The sequence below is a fragment of the Rhodotorula paludigena genome, assembly GCF_050403205.1.
Source record: "Rhodotorula paludigena JCM10292 DNA, Rt_paludigena_JCM10292v1_ctg10, whole genome shotgun sequence".
NCBI lineage: Eukaryota > Fungi > Basidiomycota > Microbotryomycetes > Sporidiobolales > Sporidiobolaceae > Rhodotorula > Rhodotorula paludigena.
Window position 1 is genome coordinate 151,593 of NW_027481448.1, and position 22,081 is coordinate 173,673.

At 64.5% G+C, this 22,081-nt stretch overlaps 7 protein-coding genes across 7 annotated transcripts; 3 read left to right on the plus strand and 4 right to left on the minus strand.

Annotated features, from left to right (window-relative positions):
* Nucleotides 1–1,528: 1,528 nt before the first annotated feature.
* On the plus strand, nt 1,529–3,288 carry JCM10292_006812 (purine-nucleoside phosphorylase; the record flags this gene model as incomplete). Its single annotated transcript, XM_076647610.1, has 9 exons — nt 1,529–1,675; nt 1,744–1,788; nt 1,848–1,962; nt 2,080–2,306; nt 2,371–2,543; nt 2,630–2,644; nt 2,704–2,828; nt 2,891–3,065; nt 3,120–3,288. 9 exons carry the CDS (start codon nt 1,529–1,531, stop codon nt 3,286–3,288), a joined length of 1,191 nt encoding a protein of 396 aa, XP_076506780.1.
* Nucleotides 3,289–3,531: 243 nt separating this feature from the next.
* On the minus strand, nt 3,532–6,730 carry JCM10292_006813 (uncharacterized protein; the record flags this gene model as incomplete). Its single annotated transcript, XM_076647611.1, has 12 exons — nt 3,532–3,585; nt 3,650–3,949; nt 4,010–4,141; nt 4,198–4,273; nt 4,334–4,906; nt 4,968–5,172; nt 5,228–5,463; nt 5,520–5,707; nt 5,763–5,820; nt 5,879–6,420; nt 6,477–6,617; nt 6,677–6,730. The coding sequence occupies 12 exons, from the start codon at nt 6,728–6,730 to the stop codon at nt 3,532–3,534; spliced, it is 2,559 nt and encodes an 852-aa protein (XP_076506781.1).
* A 136-nt stretch (nt 6,731–6,866) lies between these two features.
* GYP8 (GTPase-activating protein GYP8) lies at nt 6,867–9,363 on the plus strand (the record flags this gene model as incomplete). Its single annotated transcript, XM_076647612.1, has 7 exons — nt 6,867–7,099; nt 7,162–7,319; nt 7,378–7,484; nt 7,537–7,664; nt 7,720–7,776; nt 7,829–7,970; nt 8,026–9,363. The coding sequence occupies 7 exons, from the start codon at nt 6,867–6,869 to the stop codon at nt 9,361–9,363; spliced, it is 2,163 nt and encodes a 720-aa protein (XP_076506782.1).
* Nucleotides 9,364–9,495: 132 nt separating this feature from the next.
* On the minus strand, nt 9,496–10,097 carry MRPL24 (mitochondrial 54S ribosomal protein bL28m MRPL24; the record flags this gene model as incomplete). The annotated part of the gene is made up of 2 exons (XM_076647613.1): nt 9,496–9,893; nt 9,959–10,097. 2 exons carry the CDS (start codon nt 10,095–10,097, stop codon nt 9,496–9,498), a joined length of 537 nt encoding a protein of 178 aa, XP_076506783.1.
* A 324-nt stretch (nt 10,098–10,421) lies between these two features.
* Nucleotides 10,422–12,371, plus strand: ADE2 (phosphoribosylaminoimidazole carboxylase ADE2; the record flags this gene model as incomplete). Its single annotated transcript, XM_076647614.1, has 2 exons — nt 10,422–11,346; nt 11,419–12,371. 2 exons carry the CDS (start codon nt 10,422–10,424, stop codon nt 12,369–12,371), a joined length of 1,878 nt encoding a protein of 625 aa, XP_076506784.1.
* Nucleotides 12,372–12,568: 197 nt separating this feature from the next.
* JCM10292_006817 (uncharacterized protein) lies at nt 12,569–17,711 on the minus strand (the record flags this gene model as incomplete). The annotated part of the gene is made up of 5 exons (XM_076647615.1): nt 12,569–14,824; nt 14,880–16,066; nt 16,123–16,290; nt 16,435–17,412; nt 17,486–17,711. The coding sequence occupies 5 exons, from the start codon at nt 17,709–17,711 to the stop codon at nt 12,569–12,571; spliced, it is 4,815 nt and encodes a 1,604-aa protein (XP_076506785.1).
* A 454-nt stretch (nt 17,712–18,165) lies between these two features.
* JCM10292_006818 (uncharacterized protein) lies at nt 18,166–21,626 on the minus strand (the record flags this gene model as incomplete). The annotated part of the gene is made up of 9 exons (XM_076647616.1): nt 18,166–18,633; nt 18,694–20,100; nt 20,182–20,287; nt 20,347–20,528; nt 20,592–20,915; nt 20,981–21,128; nt 21,211–21,330; nt 21,385–21,449; nt 21,531–21,626. The coding sequence occupies 9 exons, from the start codon at nt 21,624–21,626 to the stop codon at nt 18,166–18,168; spliced, it is 2,916 nt and encodes a 971-aa protein (XP_076506786.1).
* Between the last annotated feature and the right edge of the window lie 455 nt (nt 21,627–22,081).

Consider the following 22,081-nt stretch of genomic DNA (forward strand, 5'->3'; position numbering starts at 1 on the left):
GAGTGCTCGTGCCGTAATCCTTCGCGCTCGAAGTCCTCTGCACCGATGTCTTCGTTTCGCTCGAGGGGCTACCAGGACACTCCAAAGCATCGGTCATCGTCTCGAAATATAGACTGCATCATATACGCCGAACCTGGGACCCCTGCAATGCGAGGACGCCGCTGTGCGTGCTGTTTCTCCGGTTGTTCAAACGGGGGAAACGCTCGGCATGCCGCTTCCGCGTCGCAGCCTTCGCCCTTTATGAATGATGCAGTGCGCGCTGAAGGTCCGGGCTCTGCACCAGAGGCACACCGGCCCACCGCACGTATGCCGCACTCGTCGCTCCGACTTGCTGCCTGATTACCGTGGCTCGCACGACAGAAAGACGCGTCTTTCAACCCCCACCCGTGTCAAGAACCCTGACACCGGTGGGGGCCACGTCGCGCTACTGGGGCGGCAGCGCAGCCTTGTTCGTCGACCAATCAGCGCGCGGATGTGCCGATTTTCTCGGAACAGACGACTTTCGCATCCTACTCACGCCGCATATGCGCCTCCTTCTGCCGCTTTGTCCGCTGCAATGCAGCGCCCCGGACAGTATGATTGTACTGCAAGCAGCGCTAGCTGTAAGAAGGTTGTTGTCGCCGTTAGCTTTGTGCTCATCATGTGCTTGCGAAGGCGCTAGCAACGGGACGAGCAGAAGAAGCAGCCTTATTCTCTCCGTTGCTTTGGTCCGCTTCTCTCGCTTTCAGCTTGCGTGCCGGAAAGAGCGGCAACGCCGAGCCGAGAGGCACACGTCAACAGGCAACTTGACGGCGGCCACCTTGAAGTCTGAGCGATCCCGCCCGCCTTTCGGCCGTCTTCCCGGCCTTCCTACCCATCCGTCTCGGCCCAACCTCCTCATCTCCTGTACAGACGTCATACATACTCCGTGCGAATGAAATAAGGCCGTCTGCATGTTGCGAGGGGAGGAACGTCGTCTTCGCGCGGAAGTGCTCGACGACAGCAGACTATCCGACTGTGATCGCCTTCTCTCTTGAGCGAGTGTAGTAAGCATTCATGTGCATCGTGTACATACGCCCGTAGTTCGATCGAGTCGGACAGGCGTGTGACAACCTCCCGACAACCAAGCCGACGACCCGGCCGCGGTCCTGCCGATAACTCCGCACTTCTCGTAGAAGTGCTGGAAAAGATCCTGCGCCCGCTCTCTGATTTCTGGAGCACGTAGACAGTGCCTGCTCGGCTTTCAAGGAGGAGCGGGTGGCCGGCCTTCATCGCTCGGCCATTCGCCGATCATCCTCCGCCCCTCGTCCCGCATCCCGCGCGTCGGACGTGCAAGAATAGCACAGCGCTCTATCCTCGTCGGCGCAATTGCGCAGGACTCCGTCGGGCCCTCGCGATTGCCTCGTGGTCCCGATAACGCTAGTCTGAGCTAGCTCGATGCGCGACCCCAACAAGCAAAGCCTTGTCTCCCTCTCCTTCCTGCTTGTCCGTGTGTGCAAGTGCGCTGGACCTTGTCGCTCCCTAGATCTGCGCACTCTACTTAGCCACCATGCGCTGTGCGATCAAGGCTCTCCTCACTCTCGGGCTCGCGGGCTCCGCGCTCGCTGCACCAGCTCCAGCCTCCGCGCCGGTGGTCGAACATGCTCTGGCGAGTCGCGAGGTGGTCATCAAGCCGAAGGTCATGATAATCAGCATGGTGAGGCGGGCGTCAGGACGGCACCTCTATCCGCGTCGCAGACATTCGCTCACGGGTTTCGATTGCAGTTCACGCCCGAGCGCAACGTTTGGCTCGAACCGCTCAAGCTCGAGGTGAGATTGACTGGAAAACAGCTGCTGAACTTGAGCTGATCCACGCGTTCCTCCTCCAGGTCGACTATCCGTACATGGGCGCCTCGCCGCTCTTCCCGTATGTCTCGTGCGACCGCGAGCGCACGACCTGCATCGTCACTACGGGCGAGGCCGAGATCAACGCTGCGTCCACGAGTACGTTGCGCCGTTATCGGTCGAGACGAAGCGGTCTATCGCACGTCCGCAAAGAACAATCGCGCTGACCAGATTGTGTTCTATCCGTCCCTTCACCATCTTGCGCACACCCTACAGTCATGGCCTTGACTCTGTCTACCCAGTTCGACTTGACGTCGACCTACTTCCTCATTGCGGGCATCGCTGGGATGAACCCGTATCAGGGCACGCTCGGCACTGCCGCCTTTGCCCGCTTCAGCGTGCAGTCTGGTCTCGCATATGAGCTCGATGCCAGGCAGATGCCGTCGAACTGGTCCACGGGATACTGGGCGCTTGGCACTGCCATGCCTGGGCAGCTTCCCGATGTAAGCACCCTTCACACTCTGCTTGAGTGAGGTGCTTTACTCACATCATGCTCACTACTCACAGGTCGACAGTCTGTACGGCACTGAGGTCTTCGAGCTCAACACGAATCTGCTCTCGCGCGTCATGAACGTCACGAAGGATGTCCAGCTTAACGACTCGTCCGTTGCTATGGACTACCGCAAGCGCTTCGACTTTGCCCCGGCCAACGAGCCGCCTAAGGTTACCCAGTGCGATGCGTGCGTGCTCTTGTTCACTGCTCAGGATGCAGAGACTGACCATGTCGACGGCGTCCTTCCTTCGACCTTCCCAATCTGCGTGGCAGCCTCTGCTCGGACGCGTACGTCAAATTTGCTCAAACACCGAGGACACGCAGAGTTCTGACAGCTTGCGAGACAGATACTTTGCTGGCACCCTCCTTGCCGAGACCTGGGGCAACTACACGTCCCTGATGACGGGCGGCGAGGGCAAGTACTGCAGCACAGCTCAGGAGGACAACGCAACGCTCGAGGCTATGGTCCGCGGTACGCATTTTGCCTCCTACCACATTGTTGTAAACACTTCTGACGCAGCGTGATATTCGCAGCCCACAAGGCTGGACTGGTCGACTACTCCCGCATCATCCTCCTGCGGACGGCGTCCGACTTCGACCGCGCGCCGCACGCGTCGGACGACGCCTACACCGCATTTGAGGCCGAGCAGGGAGGCTTCGAGCCGGCTATCCAGAACCTCGTGCTCGCGGGCAAGCCGGTCATCGACGAGTGCGTCCGGTCCTCGCAAAGCGCCAAGCCTTCTCGCTGACTGAACCCGTGCAGCATCATCGGTAACTGGGACTCCATCTTTGATGCGGGCATCGAGCCGCAGGCCGGTCTCAACGGATCGTACTACGGCGATGACCTCGCCACCATCCGCGAGGGCGCTGCGCAGGCCCGCCGCATGCGCTTCCGCCGCAGCCTCGCACCCGTGCAAGAGGAGTTCGCCTGAACTTGGGCAAACTCGGGCGTCCTCTCCTTCGTTTTTTCTATTCTCACCTCCTTCCTCCACTCCTTCACCTCCAAAACGTTTGCGCACTCGTAGTCGTAGGTGCCGCAGCTGATCAAATAGATGGAAATCAAGTCTCGGGCCTTATTTGCCGTGCTTTCAATTGCTAGGAAGCGCTTTTGCATTGTCCTCAGGCGACTTCTGCGGAGGATTCGTCTCTGACTGTCTGGGGTCCAACGATTTCATTCACTGCACATGCTCCGTCACCGCTTGCGTCAATCGCTGGTTGAGCGCTTCAAGCTATACATCGTGCAGGCAGCGTCAGCGATGCCAACATGTCGACAGAAGCCAGAACCGAGCTCACCCGCTTGACCAGCAAGTCGGCATGCGTCTTCTCCCGGACGGGCACGATGCCCTCCTCGCTGTCCTTCCGCACCTTGTCTGCCACATCTCGCGCTCGCGACGCCAAGTCGTCTGCCTCAGGCAGAGGACCCTGCACTGATGCAGCGAGCAAGGCGTTGACGGCGTGGATGCGGGCCTTGTAGCTCGAGTCGGAGACGAGCGTTGCCGCGAGAGACGAGACGAGGTCGTCTCGTGACGAGACGGGCAGGCCGGCAGACGGGTGAAGGATGGAAGAGGCGGCGATGGCGGCGTTCCAACGGATCTGCGAGCGACAACTCTGGCTTAACTGACAGGGCCTGGGCGCGGAACGAGACCAACGTACCTTTGAAAGGGTATGCGACAAGCCCGACTGCACCGTTCGCGTGCAATCGGAGAGAAGTTCCTTCTTGAAGATCGCCTCTTGCGCAGCAACCTTGACGATGGAGCCGATCATGCGTAGGGCACTGACGCAGACCTGCCAGCCAACGAGGTGAGTTACTGTGGCGATGCAAGCAGAACAGTCAGGCGCACCTGCTCGTTGCTCGTCTCTTGCGCAAGCTCAACTGCGCAATTCAGCAGCGTCGGCAATTCGAACAACTCGGCGTCGCTGGAAGAGAAACCTGTCAGCCAGAATGAAGGCGAGTGCACGAAGCGAGGCGCAGCGCACGTTGCCTCCAGCGCATCGCCGCAGTTCGCCAGCGCCCAAGCCGTCCCGCCACGGTCGATCTGACCCGGCGCGCCCTCGAAAGGCGACTTGGTGACAGCTTCGGGCTGACCCCGCTCAGCACTTGCCGAGGCTTTATCCGCCCGCAGCGCGTCGACGAGCACGGCGACTGCGTCTCTGAGCGTCTCACGCGACGGTGGTCGTGCATGCTCGGCCTTTGCCAGCAGGCCGATTGTGCGGATTGCCGCCTGTCGTGCGGCATCGTCCGTGTCGCGCCCTGCAAAGACAACGGCCGGTCGCCACGGATTAAACGGCGCCGCGTCGTCCGCTTCGGCTGCGCGCCGCTCGGCGAGATGTCGCGCAAGTGCCGGGCCGGGCAGCGCTTCGTACGCCGCGACGCGGACCGGGGCTTCGCGGGACGTCAGGGCGAAGAAGAGACAGTCGACGTAGGCTGCAGGGAGGGGCGGGGCTTCGGGCGGAAGGCGTGAGAGCGCGGCGAGGAAGCGCGCTTGGGCGGCCTTGGCTGGTGGAGCGAGGATGTCGAAGACGTGCGAGAGCGTCGTGACGAGGGAGGACCTGCAGCACGAGCATGAATTGTCAAACACGGGTTAAGAGAAGAGTCAGGTTCGTCACAAACCAGTCCTGCAGCGGCAGAGCAGGCACGAGCGTGGCAAACATTATCCAGGCCGCCGTTTGCAACTCGACGCTCCGCTTAACTCCAGCAAGCGAGCACGCCAGTCCCGCCAGGTTTTCCGTCTCGAAGTATGACTTGCTACTCGTCGACATGTAGCGGGTAAAGATGACATTCAGCGTCGCAGCGGCGGAGGCCGCGATCTCGTTGTCTGCGCACGAGCTTGAGCGCCTAAGATCACGTGGCTGATAAGGAGAATGACTCACTCGCATCTTCGACCGACGGGACGACGGCCTTGGCGATTTGCTGAGCAAGCGGGCGCTGCATGCGTCCGTACGGCGCGCTGCCGGCTAACTTGGCCGATAGCTTGAGCAGCGCGAGGTGCAGGTCGGGCTCGTTGGCGAGCGAAGGGCGCGTCAGCAGCTGCGCGAGCGACTTGTGCAGCTCGGCGACAGTTTCGCCGATCTTTGTCGAGAGCGATGTGAAGGATGTCTTGTTCGAGCTGTGGGACGGTGTCAATCTACGTTCCTTGCGAGGGCAGGATTCGCATAGACTGACCTGTCTTCAGCGATGGCAAGGTATGCCGCAGAGTCTTGGAGCAGCGCCTCAAGCGCAGCGCAGGCTTGCAGTCGCACCGAGCGGGACGGGTCATGCTCGACCAGGGAGATGAGCGTAGAGCGAGATCTGACGTAAGGAGAGTCGGCAAGAAAGAGGCTCCAGTGACGGTGCAGCGCTTTCGGATTTGCCTGTGCGAAACAACTGTAAGCAGTAGGCTTTGGCGTCGGAAACAAGCACACGCACTAGAGCGAGACTGCGCAAGCAAATCAAAGCTTCGAGCCGGATTCTTGCCGCATTTTGCCTGCTTTTTGAGTTAGCCAGTGCTACCAAATAATAAAGAAAGCGCAAAGCGCGCGCACCGGCGGTCCGCTCGAAGTGGGCCATCCTCGCTTTCGGAAGCTGTGCCGTCGCGCCCGGTAGACGAGGCTCTGGAGCTCGCGATCGAAGCGTCCGATCCTTTCCTCCGTCTCGTGAGTGCGGTAGGGGCGAAGCTACCCATGACTCCGAACGCCAGCTGGCTCGATGCCGGCGTGCGGCCTCGCGCCGGTATCGGGGCAGAAGGGAGACCCCCGGGAACGTCGAAATAGCACCACGTGCCGAGCGATGCTGTTATCGTATCAATCGTCTCGACTGATAGCGACGCCTTGAGGGCAAGGGTGTTGAGCACGCGGATGCACGTAGAGGCGAATCGGTAGAGGGATGACGGCGCGGAAGCAAGCTGATGGGCGAGCTGGGCGAGGGCGCGTGTCACGGTTGAGGCGAGGTTCGCAGCGTGCGGCTGCAGAAGCTGCGTTGATGCGCTGCTGAGGTACTGAAGGAGGCAGCCGGCTGCTTGTGCGCGAAATGAAGGAGTCGGGTCGAGGAGCAGAGGCGGAAGGCGGCTCAGAACGCGGTCGCAGCCCTAACGGTAGGAAGCACTCAGCACTCTGACAGCAGCAGAGGTGGACCGACACACACCTCCGCGAGTCTGCAGCTTCGCAACGCCTTCAGCGCGGTCTCGCGTTCGTCGACAGGCGCATCCTGATCGCACGCCAACTCGACTTGAGACCGTGCGAGCTCGAGCGGTTCCGTCGGTAGCCCTTCTGACGCGACTGCGACCTGCATGAGGTTGTTCGGTGAGCCAGCACATCCAGAAATAGGCGCGAAACGAGACGCACCTGAGTAGTCCCGGAGAGCGACAACGCCTCGAGGGCTTGATCGAGCGCACTCATACCGGGAGTCCGAAGAGTACGGAGCAGATAGCTTTCTTACAGGCTGTCTAGCGAGAATGAAGCGAATGCAAGGAGCGAACGTTGTGTGAGCGGAGGCTTGACGGCTTTCGCTACCGCTGCTTCTCGCCGACGAGCAATGCAGGCCGCCGTAGCGGCAGTAGACACTGCTGTTCACCCACCCACAGTAGCAGAGTCCGCCCCAGAAGCGTCGACATCGACCGTGTTCCCCACTTTGCCGCTGCCGGACGACACCCTCTCGCACCGCGAGCGCATCGAGCGGGCGTTAGAGGGGGACGACAGGCCCACACTGAGGGCGCTGGCTAGCGAGGGCGCTGGCTTCGAGGACAGCGAGTTGCGACGGCGGGTTTGGTGCGTCTCGCCGCATCCCCTCAGCCCCCTTGGCTCTTCTCGCTGACCCGCTTGCCCACCAGGCCCGTCTTACTCGGCTGCGACGTCAAGGGAAAGCAGCGTGCACGCGAGGACGATCCAGCACAGGGTGCTGCGGCGACATTGGCGGCGCTTCCCGTCCGCGAGGACGAGCGTCAGGTCCATCTCGACATCGCCCGGAGCCTCATAAGCTATCCAGAGGGTTCGTAACGCCTCTGAGCGAGTGTGTCGTACTACGCTTACCTCGTGACGGCCCACAGATGTGACGGACGAGAATCGCGAAGAGCTACGCGGCCAGCTCGAAACAGCCATCCTCACGGTCTTGCGACGACATCCAGCCTTGCAGTACTTCCAAGGCTACCACGACGTACGCGGGATACGCACTACGCCACGGACTTATACTGACGCTTGTCGCGCAGATCGTATCCGTCTTGCTGCTTACGTTGCGGGAGGAAGAGCTGGTCATCGCCTCGACTGAGCGCCTCAGCTTGCACCGCATTCGCGACAACATGGGCAGCGGGCTCGAGCCCACACTTGGCTACTTGAAGTGCGCATTGTCGCATCTCTCGCACGGCCTGCCCTGACATTGCCTCGCTTTGCAGACTTGTCGACCGTATCGTCGAGCAGGCGGACCCCGAGCTGTACCGCATCATCAATCAGTGCGTACTGCCCCGTTCGACACGGGCTCAATGCTGACTTTGGCGTGCACAGAGCCGCCTCTATGCCTTTCTTCGCGTTGTCTTGGGCGCTGACCCTCTTCAGTCACGACCTCGAGTCGGTCGCTGTCATCTCGCGCCTGTTCGACTTTCTCCTCGCGCACAACCCCGCCATGATCTGCTATCTCGTCGTCGCTGTGCGTCTCTGCGCTGGCGCTATGCGCATTGCCCACTGAACTCTTGTACCCGCAGATCCTGCTCACCAAGAAGGACGACGTCGTCGCGGTTGCAACAGCGAACGACGACGATCCCGCCATCATTCACTCTGCACTTTCCCAGCTCCCGCACATCGTTCTCGCACCCGAACCCTCTCCCTCAGCAAAGAATCCGCCAGCGCCAGCTGCGTCGGACGCCGAGACTGAAGATCTCATGTCGTCCGCTTCCTTCATCGCCTCGTCGTCCGACCTCGCCCGCTCGCCCTCGTTCAACGCCACTTCCGACTCGGAGCTAGACGAGTCGGTCATCAGCCACGGCGATGTGCTCGAACGGAGCCGCATCTCGTCCTTCTCGGGCTACGAAGGCGAAGACGACGACCTGCACGCGTTCACCGACTCGATGCTCTCCGACCCGGACATCGACGGACCAGCTTTTGACCCCTTACCGCTCGCGCGCACCCGCACCTCATCGACGTCGAGCGCGTCGACCACAGCGGACCACCGCACCTCGCGCAGCGGCGTCGTCTTCCTCCCTTCCCGCCCGCGCCGCGCCTCGTCCGCCTCGTCGCGCTCTGAACGCCCGCCACGCCGCACGGTCTTCGCCTCCGACCTGATCGCCTCCGCCCTCTCGCACTGGCGCGCGCATCCGCTCACCGCGTCCGCCCCGGGCGGCGAGGCGGGGGACGGGTGCATCCGCGCCGACGAGGTCCTCGGGCCCAACTCGTGCGTATTCACGTACGAGGCGAGCGAGTCGGGCGCGCTGGGGGACGAGGCGGCCGAGGAGATCATCCGGTCGGGCGGGGGCATCGTCTTCCCCGAGGCGCTCGTGGCCAAACCGCCGCTTCGTGCGGACGACGCCGAGTTTGACGAGGCGGACGAAATGAGCGACGAAGGCGACGACGGCGACGACGAGGGTGCCGAAGGCGACGATTATGAGCTCGTCGACTCGCCCGCGTCCGCGTCCGCCTCAAAGCGGCGGCGTCGCGCCGCCTGTCGCGCGCACAGGCGCTCGTCGAGCGCGACGGTGCCCGGTGGCGGCGCAGGACGGCTCAATCTCGGTCCGCACGGGTGGCTCGTCGTCGGCGGCGTGGCCATCGCCGGCGTGGCGGTCGCGCTAGGGGTGTATCATGGCGGCGGCGGCGGGGCGGTACCGGGGCACGCTCCGTCTTCGCCGGATGCGGGCGGCGGCGGTGGGTTTGGCGCGCTTGGCGGGTGGGGCATGGGCGCTTGGGGCAGGGGAGGCGGCGGGCTGGGCACGGCGGGTGTCGGGCTCGGAGCGGGAGGAGGCGGGAGTCAGGCGGGCAGCCCGGCGCTCGGCGGCGGAGCGGGCGGATTTGTCGTGCAGGAGGCGGCAGCGGGAGCGAGACTCATGTAGGGACCTCTCTGCGAGTGCGAGGAGGGGCACTGCTATGCGTTACAGAGAGAGCGGGGTATGCGAATGTGCGAGCGAACAACGAGGGGGGCGCAAGAGAGAGTCTACAGGAGGGAGAGCGGCATGGGCAGGATCCTAAGGCTGCTGTGTGCCTGCTGCGAGCGCGTCTCGCCGTGCCTGCTTTGCGTCTGCATGGGCGTCCTGGACGAGCTGGCGGAGCTGCATGCCCTTTTCGCCGAGGCGCTCTGGGCGCATGCGGAAGAGGTAGGCGTCGAGCCCACCGACCTTGTCGATGGTGCGGAGCGCGCCCGCGGTCACCTTGAGCTGGAGGGAGCGGCCGAGGGCGTCGGACCAGAGGCGCTTGAGGTGGACGTTGGGGAGCCACCGCCGGCGCGTCTTGTTGTTGAACGTCTCGCCGACGTTGTTGCCCGACTGGATCGCACGCCCGTCGTACAGGCCCGTCTGGCTCCGCTTGTAGTTGAGCGCACTGCGCGACGTATTCTTGAGGACGGGCAGCGAAGGGCGGAACGACACTGCGCGCGAACCGCGTCGAGGGTCAGCCTGGGGAGCGCTGCACAGTCCACAGTGGCCTGCTCACTGGCTGCACGGCTGTACCGCTGGCTCTGCGGGCGAGACGAGGGCAGACGCGGCGAGACGAGCTTGGGAAAGATGAGCGCGACAAGGTCGACCCTCGTCCCCGTCGACCGACAGCGCAGGATGCTCGACGAACAGGTCATTGGCGTGCTCGGTGAGCTTACTAGCCATTCTGTCCAACTCGCAGCTCGTTCCATGCTGTTGCCGCCGACTTGGCCTCGCCCTGCACCGCCTTGCTTCCTCGCTCGCGATCAACCCTTTGCACTGCGCGGGAGCACTCGAGACTCGGCTGGAGCTCGCAAAAGAGCTACTTCTACCGCTCGGAGGAGCCAGGCGGCTTCACGACGGCGAGCAATCCGCTTCTTTCCCTCGGCTCTCCGCTGACCCCTCCCTCGCTCTCCTTGACTCGTCAATGCGCAACAGGCGGAGGCCAGCTCGGCCGCATGCTCCTCCAGGCGGCATCGCCCATGGCCATCCCCGTCATCACCCTCGACCCCGAGATCACCGCACCCGCCAAGCAGGTCTCGCAGCCCCAGGTCCTCCCCGCCTGTGCCTCGTCCTCGGCACCCCTCCGTCACGTCGACGGCGCCTTTACCGACGCTGCCAAGATCCGCGAGCTCGCGCAGCAGGTCGACGTCCTCACCGTCGAGATTGAGCACGTCAACGTTGCCGCGCTCAAGGAGGTTGCCGACGAGTACGCCTCGACCGGCGGCCGCTCCGGCAAGGGCATCAAGGTCTTCCCCTCGCCTTCGATCATCGGCACTATCCAGGACAAGTACCTGCAAAAGGTGCACCTCGCCGCGCGCGGCATCCCTCTCGCCCCCTTCCTCCCCATCTCGGCCTCGCCCTCCGCCCCCGTCTCGTCCGACGACCCGCTCGCCGCCCTCATCCCCTCGGTCCTCGAGGCGGGCCAGAAGTTCGGCTTCCCGCTCATGCTCAAGTCGCGCCACCTCGCCTACGACGGCAAGGGCAACTATGTCCTCCGCTCGGCCGACCCGGCCGCCGTGCGCGCCGCGCTCGACGCCCTCGTCCCCGCCTCGTCCCTCACGCTCCCCGGCGCACGCCCGCTCACGGACCGGCTGTACGCCGAGAAGTTTGCCCCGTTCGTCAAGGAGGTCGCCGTCATGGTCGCGCGCGGCGCGTCGGGCGAGACGCGCGCGTACCCCGCCGTAGAGACGATCCACCGCGACTCGGTGTGCCACATTGTCTATGCGCCGCTGCGGCCGCCGGTCGACGCGCAGCACGGCATCGGGCATGAGCAGCGCGGGCTGAACGCCGTCGTCGGCAAGTCGGTCAACGAGCGGGCGCAGGAGGACGCACAGAAGGCGATTGATGCATTGGGAGAGGGAGCCGTCGGTGTCTTTGGCGTCGAGATGTTCCTCATGGGCGATGGTGCGGCGCGTTCGGACTCTTTACGCAGCGAAATGCGACACAATGACGCGACTGACGAGCTTTGATCCACAGGCTCGCTTCTGCTCAACGAGATTGCGCCGCGACCGCACAACTCGGGTCACTACTCGATCGAGGCGTGCAACGTCTCGCAGTATGTCGCGCACCTCTACGCCATCCTCTCCCTCCCGCTTCCGCCTATCAACTTCTTCCCTCCCGCTGCCGCCATGCTCAACCTTCTCGGCTACTCGTCCTCGACCAAGGACGACTTCCTCAAGCCCGACGGTGTTGTCGCCAAAGCCGTATCGATGGGCGCGGCCGTGCACATGTACGGCAAGGCCGGGTGCCGGAAGGGGCGCAAGATGGGCCACATCACGGTCCTCGGCTCGTCCGACGCCGACGTGCGCGCGCAGATTGCCGAGCTCGCGGCGCTCCTCCCCGGCTCGTACGCCGAGCCCGAGCGCGACGCCCACCTGCGCGAGACGTCGCCCGCCAAGCCCTTCTCGAGCCAGCACCCGCTCGTGAGCATCGTCATGGGGTCCGACTCGGACTTGCCCGTCATGAAGGCCGCCGCGCAGGTCCTCACCAAGTTCGAGGTCCCGTTCGAGCTCTCGATCGTCTCGGCGCACCGTACCGCCATGCGCATGGAGGAGTTTGCGCACCAGGCCGAGCAGCGCGGCGTGCGCGTCATCATCGCCGGCGCGGGCGGCGCGGCGCACCTCCCCGGCATGGTCGCGAGCGCGACGAGCCTCCCCGTCGTCGGCGTGCCCGTCAAGGCCTCGGTCCTCGACGGCGTCGACTCGCTCTACTCGATCGTGCAGATGCCGCGCGGCATCCCCTGCGCGACCGTCGGGATCAACAACTCGACCAACGCGGCGCTCCTCGCCATCCGCATTCTCTCGACGTACCAGCCGCGCCTCCAGCGTGCGCTCGAGACGTACTCGCACTCGCTCGAGGACGAGGTCCTCGCAAAGGTTGCCAAGCTCGAGGAGATCGGCTGGGATGCGTACGAGTACAAGAAGGCGTAAAGGCCGAGGGTCTCGTCCCTCGTGCAGGTTGTAGAAGGTTGTTTCTGTTCGCGCTAGCGTTGTATCGACATATCGTGCTCCACCGCAGGTGCTTCAAGGTTAGGAGTGAGAAAAGCGAGAAGTTGCGCATGCGAGGAGAAGGGAACAAAAAGGCTACAAGCGAGCTACCCATGCCATGCACTCCTGCGACGCATCCTTCAGTCCGAGAAGTAGTACCCGTTCCTCCCTTCGCCGTCGCCCCACTCGTCGTCGTCCTGCACCACGCGCTTGCGCTTCTTCGACTGCGCAGGCGCCTGCTTCTTGCCCTTGCGCACCGTCGGACGCGGCGGTGAAGGCGAGCGGGAGGGCGAGTGGGCCATCTCCGCCGCCTCCTCCTCCGCCCTCGCCTCCTTCGCCGCCTTCCTGCGCGCCGCCTTGACGTCGCTCGCGCGCGAGATGTACTTCTGCTCGGGCGCACGTGCAGACGGAGCCGGGCTCGCAGAGGCCTGCGAAGCGGCGGCGGCAGCGGCGGCGGCGCTCTTGCGGTGCTTGAAGCGCGGCATGACGATGCTCTTGCGCTTGCGGCGCTTCTTGGCTGGCGCGCGAACGGGCGCGGCGGGCTTGACAGGCGCGTCATTCTCCTCCTCCTCCTCGGCCTCGTCGTAGTGGACGCCCTCGTCGACCTGTTCCTCATCGAGAATGTCCTCTCCGTCGTCGAAGTTGCCTGCAGCGGGACCGGGCGACGGCTCGTATCGGCCATCCTCCTCATCGATATCCAACTCGCGCTCGTGCTGGTCCTGCGAAGCGCTGTCGACTGGCTGAGGCGTGACCGAGCTGAGCACCACGCGACTCTTGCGCTTGACCTTCTTGCGCGGCGGGCGCGGCTCAGCGTCATCGGAAACGTCCTCTTCGTCATCGTCGGCAACACGTTGCGGAACGTAGTGCGGCGAGTCTGACCGCCGCGCCCCCGACGGGCGCGAGCGCTTCTTGCTCGACCCGAACGCCGGCGTAGGCGCGTCCGACTGGCGCGCGCCGAGGTTCCACCATTCGCCCGTTGGCTTGCGCACGCGAATCGAGCGAGCGGAAGACCCGGGCGTGGGCCGTGCGCGCGACTGGGAAGCCGGCGGGGACGAGCGGCGGCGACGCTGAGCGGTAGAGGGCGGAGCAGGCGAAGCTTGTAAAGCGACGTGCGGAACGATCTGAGTAGGAACGTCCGATGGGCGATTCTTGCCCGCGAGCGAGGGCTTGCGGATCGTTTGCGATGAGGCGGAACCGACGAGACGGGGTTTCTTGCGGGTCGGAGGAGCATCGGCGGAAAGCGCGGGACGACCGCCCCCACGAGGGTGCTGCGGTGAAGTCTCGTCCTCCGTCGCCTCGTCTTCCGTCACCTCGTCATGGGTTGCCGCTTCGTCAGGAGCGCCATCGGCGGAGACGCACTCCTCGTCCTCCCGGGTCTCCTCGGCGTCCTCATCCTGCCGCCGTATGGACGAAGCGCGCGCCTTGCCCTTGCCTTTGAGCAGGCTTCTGGCAACCGCTTCAGCCTCGGCGTCGTCCTCGTCGCGCTCGCCGTTGGAGCTGCTCGACCGGCTGCGGCCGTTGGGCGCGGCGGGTCCAGCAAGCGGGTCGTCCACCTGGTCCTCTGACTCGAGCGCCTCGATCTCTGCCGCGATCGGTGCGCTACCGCGCGAGCCGTACTTATGGGGACTCCGGCGCGACTTTTTGAGCGGCTCGTCGAGCCAGGAGATGCCCTCTGCGACGGGCGGAGGTAGTCTGTCGGCAAGGGTTGACGCAAAGACGCTGACATCGCGCTCGGATCGTTGAGGTCCGCTCGGAGCGTCACTCGCAGCGGGAGACGGCGAGCCAGGCTGCTCGAACGGGGCGCTCCCCTGCTGGACAGGCGAGGCGGTGCGCGTAGACTGCGCTCGCGCCCGGTCGGCAGTCGCAGTCGTCGACACGACAGACGCCGCCGCTTTTGCTGCCAACTTCGGAGCGGGCTGAGCGACACGCTTCTTGGCGGGCACGACGATCTCGACACCCGCAAAACTGAGCGCACGGCGGCGCGTGGATGGGATGGGCTTCGACCTAGGCAACGGCTGCGAGGTCGCAGCAGGCGCGGCGGGTTGCGGTGCAGGTGAAGAGCGTATGGCAGGCGAGTCGTTCCGCAGCGAGCGCTGCGATGACGAGGTCGACTTCTGGCTCGCCGGCACGACATCGACCGGACCGAAGACATCGTGCTCAGGCTCCTCGTGGGACGAGGCGCTCGCGACCGGTGCCTCGGCTGCCGACGCAGACGCAGGCGAGCTGTAGAAGCTGATGGCTGCGGCGGGCCTGTTCTCCCGGGAAGGCTGGGCAGCGGCTGAAGTCTGGTCGGCGTCGGCTGGGCCAGCAGTAGACTGATCGCGGACAGGAGAGGGTGCGAGGAGGCTCATGGCGTCTCGATGTGAAGAACGGCGCGAACCGTTCGTCAATGCGACCTGCAGGCGATCGATGTCAGCGGTACCGTCGATCTTGATGCGTGTCGATACGCACACTCTTTTCCTTCCTGCCCTTCTTGTCTGGCTCGGTATGACCATTGACGACCTTCGCCGACTCGCCGGGGCGGAGTAGGAACGGATTGTCGCTGTCGTCGAGCGCGCCGACAGGTTCCATCCAGCTCTTGTCCTCTTCTTGCGCCATGAAGAAGTCGTCGTCGTTCAGACTCTTGTGCACGGGGAGAGGCGCAGCGGCGGCAGCGGCATGAGAGGGCGGTGTCGGAACCTTCGGCGCTTCGAGCGAGACCTTGGTCGAATTTTTTGCTGTTTGCGAGACGAGCGGCGCCGCGACATCGTCGAAGCCTTCAGCGAGCTGCTCCACAAGCTCGCCGCAGATCTCGCCGGCGAGGCTGCCGGCAAGCTCCGAAACGGCGTCGCTGATGACGGGCCCGGCGAGAGGCTCGATAGCGGCGCTCACGGCGCTGCCGACAAACTCTTCTGCGGCCTCCTGCGCGAGCGATCCCGCCGTCTCGGCAACGAGCTCGACTGGCTCCGGCTCGAGCTGTGCGGCGATGGCAGCTTCGGCCGAGACGGGCTGCTGCGCTGGGCGAGGAGCGGCGACATCCGCGCCTTTCGTTTCCTCGCCGATAGCCTCCTGTTTTCCCGTAGCGTGCCCGTGACTCGGCACGGTGGTCGCGACCTGGGCCGAGACGCTGAGATCGGTGGTCGGCGGCGGGGCGAGAACCGGCTCTCGCCATTCAGGCGCAGGCGAGGACGATGCTCGAGCCGATGGCGTCGACGCACGTGTCGCCTTGACATGTACGGTAGAGTGCGACTCGGTCGGCGCCATCGGACTGCGCTGCCTCGGCGAGGAGTGATCGGACGACCTCAGGACGCGCGGGGAGGCAGGCTTGCTCGAGCCGACGAACGTGGCCGAGGCAGGGGATGTCTTGTGCCCACGACGCGGTGACGAGCGCAGCGGACTACGCGGCAAGATGGCGCGCTCGCGGCGGAACTCGTCCTCGTCGATAGCGCTACTCGCCAGGTCGCGCTCGACAAAGTCGCTAATCTCCTGCGCCGACAGGTCATCGTGCGCGTCGTCGTCACTCGCATCGTTGTAGAGCGATGAAAGACCTTGGGAAGACGGGAAGGGCGGGTCGAGGGATGAATGCCGGTCGGACGAGGCGATCGCATGAGGCGGGAGAGGGGAAAGGCGGGATGCGGTCGAAGCGATTGAGACAGGCACTGAGGATGTGGAGAGTGAGTGCAGAGCAACAAGACGGCGAGAGGGCGTGATGTACGTTGCCTCGTGGCGACGGTGTCGGCAGCATCTGGCACGACCTTCTCAACCGCGGTCGTCTCGACCTCGCGCGCGTCTTTCGCCTCAACTGGAGGCATACCGGCCATGACAGTGTCGTATTTGGCTGATGCGGGAGCCGATACGCCGCTGATTCCGTCAGACGCTTGGACTGGTGAATCGACGACATCAGCACGATCCTTGACGAGATAGCTGAGCGACCCACCATCAGAAGCGAGCGAGGGGCGAGACGTCTCAGCTACCGGCTCAACTCGTTCCATCAGAGCTTCGACTGCCATCGGCTGGTCCTGCTCACCATCCTGTTGCTTCGTCGCCTCCACAGGCTCTTCCATCCTCGCCTCCATCGCCATGTCCCGACGGGGCTGCAGCGGCGGAGAAGACGGCTCATCCAGACGATTTGACGCGCCGAGCGGCGACTCCTCGGCAGCGTGCGCGGCCGGTCGAACGGAAGCTGCCTCCTTCGCGAAGGCTGTCGCGAGCGCGCCAGCGAGAGCGCTGGCGACGGTGTCGGTGATGATGGCTGGCGAGGAAATGTTCGGGGAGGGGCGGGCGGTGGAGACGAAAGAGGCGGGCGGAGTGAGGTGTTGGGACGGGTCGCGGAAGAAGCTGTGCACTGAGGCGCGGATGGCGGCGGCTGGTCTTGGTTTCGAGCCGGAAGAAGGAGGAGCGCGAGAAGGCGTTTTATCAGGCACATCGAGCGCAGGAGCGCCCGGGCCTTGGGAGGCGGACGGTGCGGCGCCGGGAGCGGAAGCAGCCGGAAGACCTGGCGGCGAGAGCTCGACGCCCGCATCAACGTCAACCCCTGCAGGCGGCTGTAGCCCCGCACAGGCCCTCGGATCACTGTCGCGTGACTCGTCTGCCTCGACCGACAAGTCCTCCTCGGGCTCAACCTCCGCCTCCCGCACGTCGTCGTACCCGTCATCCCGGTCCGTCCAGGGTGACGCGCTCAGCGTCCGCACGTCCTTCTCCTGATCGGCCCTGCCCTTGCCTTTCATGCGCGTCGCCTTGGCTAGTCTGAGCTTGCGCGCCAGCTCCCGCCTCGACTGCGGCGCCTCATCCGGCAGCCGGTGGTCCGTGCCGAGATCGAACAGCGAAGCCGGCAGGCGGTCGTTTGCGCTCGCAGCTGCACGAAGCGGGTCGAGGACGGGGACAGGCGGGTACGCGGCGGCGAGATCGACCTTGTGGGGCGGGAGCGAGGGAGCCGCGACGAGGAGAAAGTCGAGGTGCTCGGTGAGCCCGGTGCGGAACGAGTTGCGGTACGTCTCAGGGACGCCTGTGCAGGCATGTGCACGCTGAATCAGCTCTGCCCCGCTGCCTCAGCGAGAGAAGCGAGGGAAGATGCGCACCGGCAGCAACGGCGCGGTCGATGGCCATGTCGCCCACGAGGGTCACCGTGCGGGGCTCGGAGCTACCCTGGGCCGTCCTGAAGCAGTCCTTTGACACGCGCTGCCCCAGCTGGAGCGCGACGGGGTCGACGCCCTCCTCGTCTTCGGGAAGCCCGAAGATCCAGACGGCGAGAGAGCTCGAGTGCGCGGCGGGCGCCACCGAGGCGAACCAGCTGCGTAACCGCATAGTCGCGCACAACCCTCGCGGGTCCAGCGCGAAGAGGGCGCGAGAGTGTACAGAGACGAGCAAGTCGCGCTCCTTCGCGGCGAAGCAATCAAGTTGACAACGGCTTGCTTTCCGCTTGGAAGCTTCGCAATCAGCTGGTACGGCCGTAAGACGCGTCAGAAAGACGCGCCCGGCTTGCAGGAAGTCACTGACGTCTCTCCACGACCCTCGCAATCTTGACATCTCCGACTCGCCCTCACTCGCCGACGACATCAGACCGCGACATATGTGACACGCGAGAGATTGCAACAACGTGTACAGATGGTGGCAAAACGTGCGGGGCTGCGAGAGAAGGACAAATGCGGTGTGCGACAAGAACGGCGGCGGAGCCTGCGACGAACGAGTTGCTGTGAAAGCTGCGATATGCGATGCGACGACGACGAGGACGACAAGAGAGGCGAGACGGAGGCGACGACTAGACGCGCGGAGAAGCCCTGGCGGATGCCGCGGTCCCGCGGAACTTGAAGGCGAGGAGCCGGGGGTTGGTCACGACGACAGGTGAGGAGGACGTGCCTGCCGTCGCAGCGTCCGACGCAGGCGATGTGAGTCCCGAGGGAAGCGGGAGCGCAGCTGCGCCGATCGAGACAGAGCCGTGCCGGCGCTGCTTTTTGGCTGGAGGGGGAGACGAAGCAACGTCTTCCTGCGAGGAGCTGGACCGGCTGAGCTTGAGTGGCGACGGCGGGTTCATGCGCGCGCTCATTGAAGTTCGGTTTGCCGAGCGGGGTGAGAGGGGTGCGCGACTTGAGGTGGCTGTGTCGCGCTTCTGAGGCGTCGACGAAAGCGCCAGAGCCGACTTGACCTTGTCGTGCGAAGGCGGGCGCGAAGTCGTGAGGGGCGTCGTCGGGAGCGCTGAGCGCCCTGCAGCCGTTCTGCCGAGCGGAGTCTGCATGTAAGAGGCGGTGAGTGGGCAGACCCAGAATGGTAGGAGAGAAAGGTGACACACCTTTGCCGCCAGAGGCATCATGAACTTGGCCCTCCAGGACGCCGCCACCTCCTTGACCGCATCACTGACTTCCTCGGTTTCCTCCGCGACCTTCTTCTTCTTCCCGGACCCCTTCTTCCGGCTTGATCCGTTCATTTCCCCGAGCTGCGGCTGCTCGTCAAGCACGACCGCCTCGGCCTCGTGCTTCTTCACCGTGCTGCCGCCGACGTCCCTCGTGCGCTGCGGTAGCGGGTTAATCCTCCCATCGGCGGACTGCGCCGCCACCTTGGGCTTCTTCGCCGGCCGGCGCCGCGGCGACGACGAGCTCTTCGGCTCCTCTTTGACCTTGACGGGCGCACTCAGCGCAGGGCGCGGCGTACGCTCCGCCTCCTCGTCGGCAAGAGCGGGATCGGGCGCATCGGAGGAGAGGATGATCGGGTCCGACGAGAGCTCGACGGTCGCCACTTTCTTGACCTTGCGGGCCGAAGGCGACGCCGGAACCTGCTTCTGCTTGTCGACCGCGCGTGGTTCGCGCTTTATGGTGGTGCGGGCGCTAAGCGCGACCGGCAATGGAAGTGGAGGAGCCGCCTGCAGCGGGCTCGAAAGCGCGCCGTCAACCGCTTCCGCCACGTCGTCCTTCCAGCCACCAGCAACTGCCGCGTCGCTCGCAGGCGGGCTGCTGATGAGCCCGCTGTCCGAGTGCGGGGGCAGGGCGTCGATGCCAGGTGCGGGTGAGTCATGCGAGAGCTTGGCGCGTTTGCGAGGCGGAGTCGCGGCGGGCGACGAGATGCATTGTGGGAGGGACGGCGCAGGTGCGTCTTCAATTTTCGGCGGCTCATCGGCATCGATGGCGAGAGCGACGCTCCTATCGCTGGTGACGGACACCTCGGCGTCGGAAACCGCGACGATGGAGCGGAGTTCGACGCTCAGTTCGACGTCGCGCAGCGCCTGCTCGGCATCGAGGTCATCCTCGTCGACCTGCTCGGCGCCCTCCTCATCGAGCTCGAGCACCTCGATGTGTTCGACGAAACCGCTGTCGTGCCCGACGAGCGCATCGACCTCTGCCTCCTCGTCGTCCTCGAAAGCCCGCTCCTTCCCCTTGCCCTTCCTGACCTCCGAACGCTGCGGCTTCGCCTTCTTGCCACCGAAGAACTTGCTCTCCCGCGCCGCCTCGACAACCACCACCTCCTTCCCCTTCGCCTTTTCCGCGCCGCTCGACGGCCCGACGAGCACGACTCGCTCGTTCGCCTTTTGGATTTTGGCAGGGTTGGCGCTCGTCGCCGCCGCAGCAGGCTTGGGCGCAAAGAAGGAGCGGATCGAGCCCGCGCCAGTGACGGGCGCAGGCGCGGCTTTGCCCTTTGTGCCGCCCGGCTTGTAGAAGGACGAGGACGAGCCAGTCGTAGGCTTGAAGGGAACGGCTTGCGGTGCCTGCATAGTGACAAAGGCCGTCAGCTGAGTCTCTGCCCCTTAAGGGCGATATGCCTGCATCAGTGGAACAATCTCCCGCACCTTGTCAGCCGGGAACGAGTCGGGCACGAGGTCGACCATCGCCTCCTTCGTGATCGGATCGATGTCGCCGTCGGCGAGCCCGCGTGCAAAGTCAGGGTCCAAGAGCCTGCGACAGTCGAGAATTGTGAGCACATGAAGAGGTTCGAGGCAGCGGCGGACACGCACGGTCCGATGAACGGCAGCTGCTCGAGCGTCATCCCCTCCGGCAGCGGGTTGAGGTGGGTGAGCGAGCGCGTGACTGGGTCAAACACGTGCTGGTGCAGGAAGGTGAGCTCGGCGCGGCGGAACTCGGCGAGGTAGTCGCGCGGGACCGTGAGCTGCCCTTCGAGGCGGACGAACTGCACGACCTGCGAGCAGAAGAGCTCATTACTTCGTGTCATGAGGCGAAGGAAGGAAAAGGGTGTGCGTACCTTCTCGGCCGTCTTGTACTTCCGCAAGAGGCGGTACGCCGTCTTGAGTCCGAGCCCCGGGATGCTGTCGAGGTAGTCGCACCCGCTGAGGATGGCCATCTGGCGAAACTCGGCGTCGCTCCACGCCGCAAAGTTGTACTCGCGGCAGCGCGCAAAGTCGTCGCGCGAGATCGAGACGCAGTTGCCCTCGCCGTCGAGCTTGAATAGGACGTTGCGGCAGCCAAAGACGAGCAGGTCCGAGTCTTCGGTCACGATTGCGTCGACGATGCCAGCCTTCTCGAGGTAGGCGAGTTGCGGGTCGGCTTCGTACGGCGCGACGACGTACTGTACAGAAGGTCGTCAGTCGGCGGAAGAGGATTGCGGATGAGCCTAGTGCAAAGACGACGCACCTGAAACCCCTCGCGGCGCAGCGCTTTGATGAGCTGATACGCCATGGCGGGCGTCACGTCGACGGCCTTGACGAAGCACTCGCGCGCCTGGCCCTCTTTGCCCTCGGCGAGAAACGCATTGCCCCTAGCGCGAGCATTCTGCCTCTTTCTGCGCGTGGTCAGACAGCGACATCAGCTTTCGGTACCACGAGATGACGCGTGCAAGCCAAAGGAGGCGGACCGGGACGCACTCTTCGCGCGAGTCTTCCGTGCCCATCTTGCTCGGCAGCAGTCCTCCGTCAAAGACGAGCAGCGGCGTCACGCCGTGGTACTTGAGCATGCGCACGCGGTGCATCGCATAGTTGACGTACCTGCAGAAGCACTCGTCAGCGGTTCCGTAGAGGGAGAGCGAGAATGAAACGCACTTGAGGGTCGGGACGCCCTGCGCAAGCTCGTTCGCACAGCCGTAAGCGCCGCGATGAAGCCAGACCTGTCATTCCCGCAGAAGCATATCAGCCAGCTGCGTGTAAGCGAGCGATCAAGCCGAAAGAGACTCTGCGAGAGGACGCACATACGCATCCACGGCGACCGTCTTGCCCTTCCACTCTTCGATGCGCGCCGGGCGCTGGATCTCCTTGAGCAGCGGCAGGAGGCCGCCGATGCCCATCGTGCGGGCGCAGATGCGCGAGGACGGGCGCGAGAGGCGAGGTCAACGGCGAGGGAGATGAGGAGGGTGAACGAACGAGGGTGCGTTGCGAGGGACGCAGCGGGTGCCGACGGCGTGTAGAGAAGAGTGATCAAGCTCTGTAAGCTCTTTCAACGCGAGCAGCAGCGTGTAGCGTAGACCAAAAACTGCCTCGGCGTCCTTCTCACTGCGCAAACAACCCCGCCTCATCTCCGCGACTCGACGCGTCCGACCGTGCATCCGTGCATTTGCCAGAAGGCGGGGGCACGTCCAAGGTGCACCGGAGAACAGCCCGTGCCCGCGGTCTCCGGGTGAAGCGTCTTTGGCTTCCGTGCGGCCTCTCCCAAAAGGGGCGCGAGGAAGGACAAGGCAACTCTTCGTTTCGCTCAGAAAGGATAGCTAGAGTCTGTGTGTTTCCTCGGCGGGACTTCTTTGTT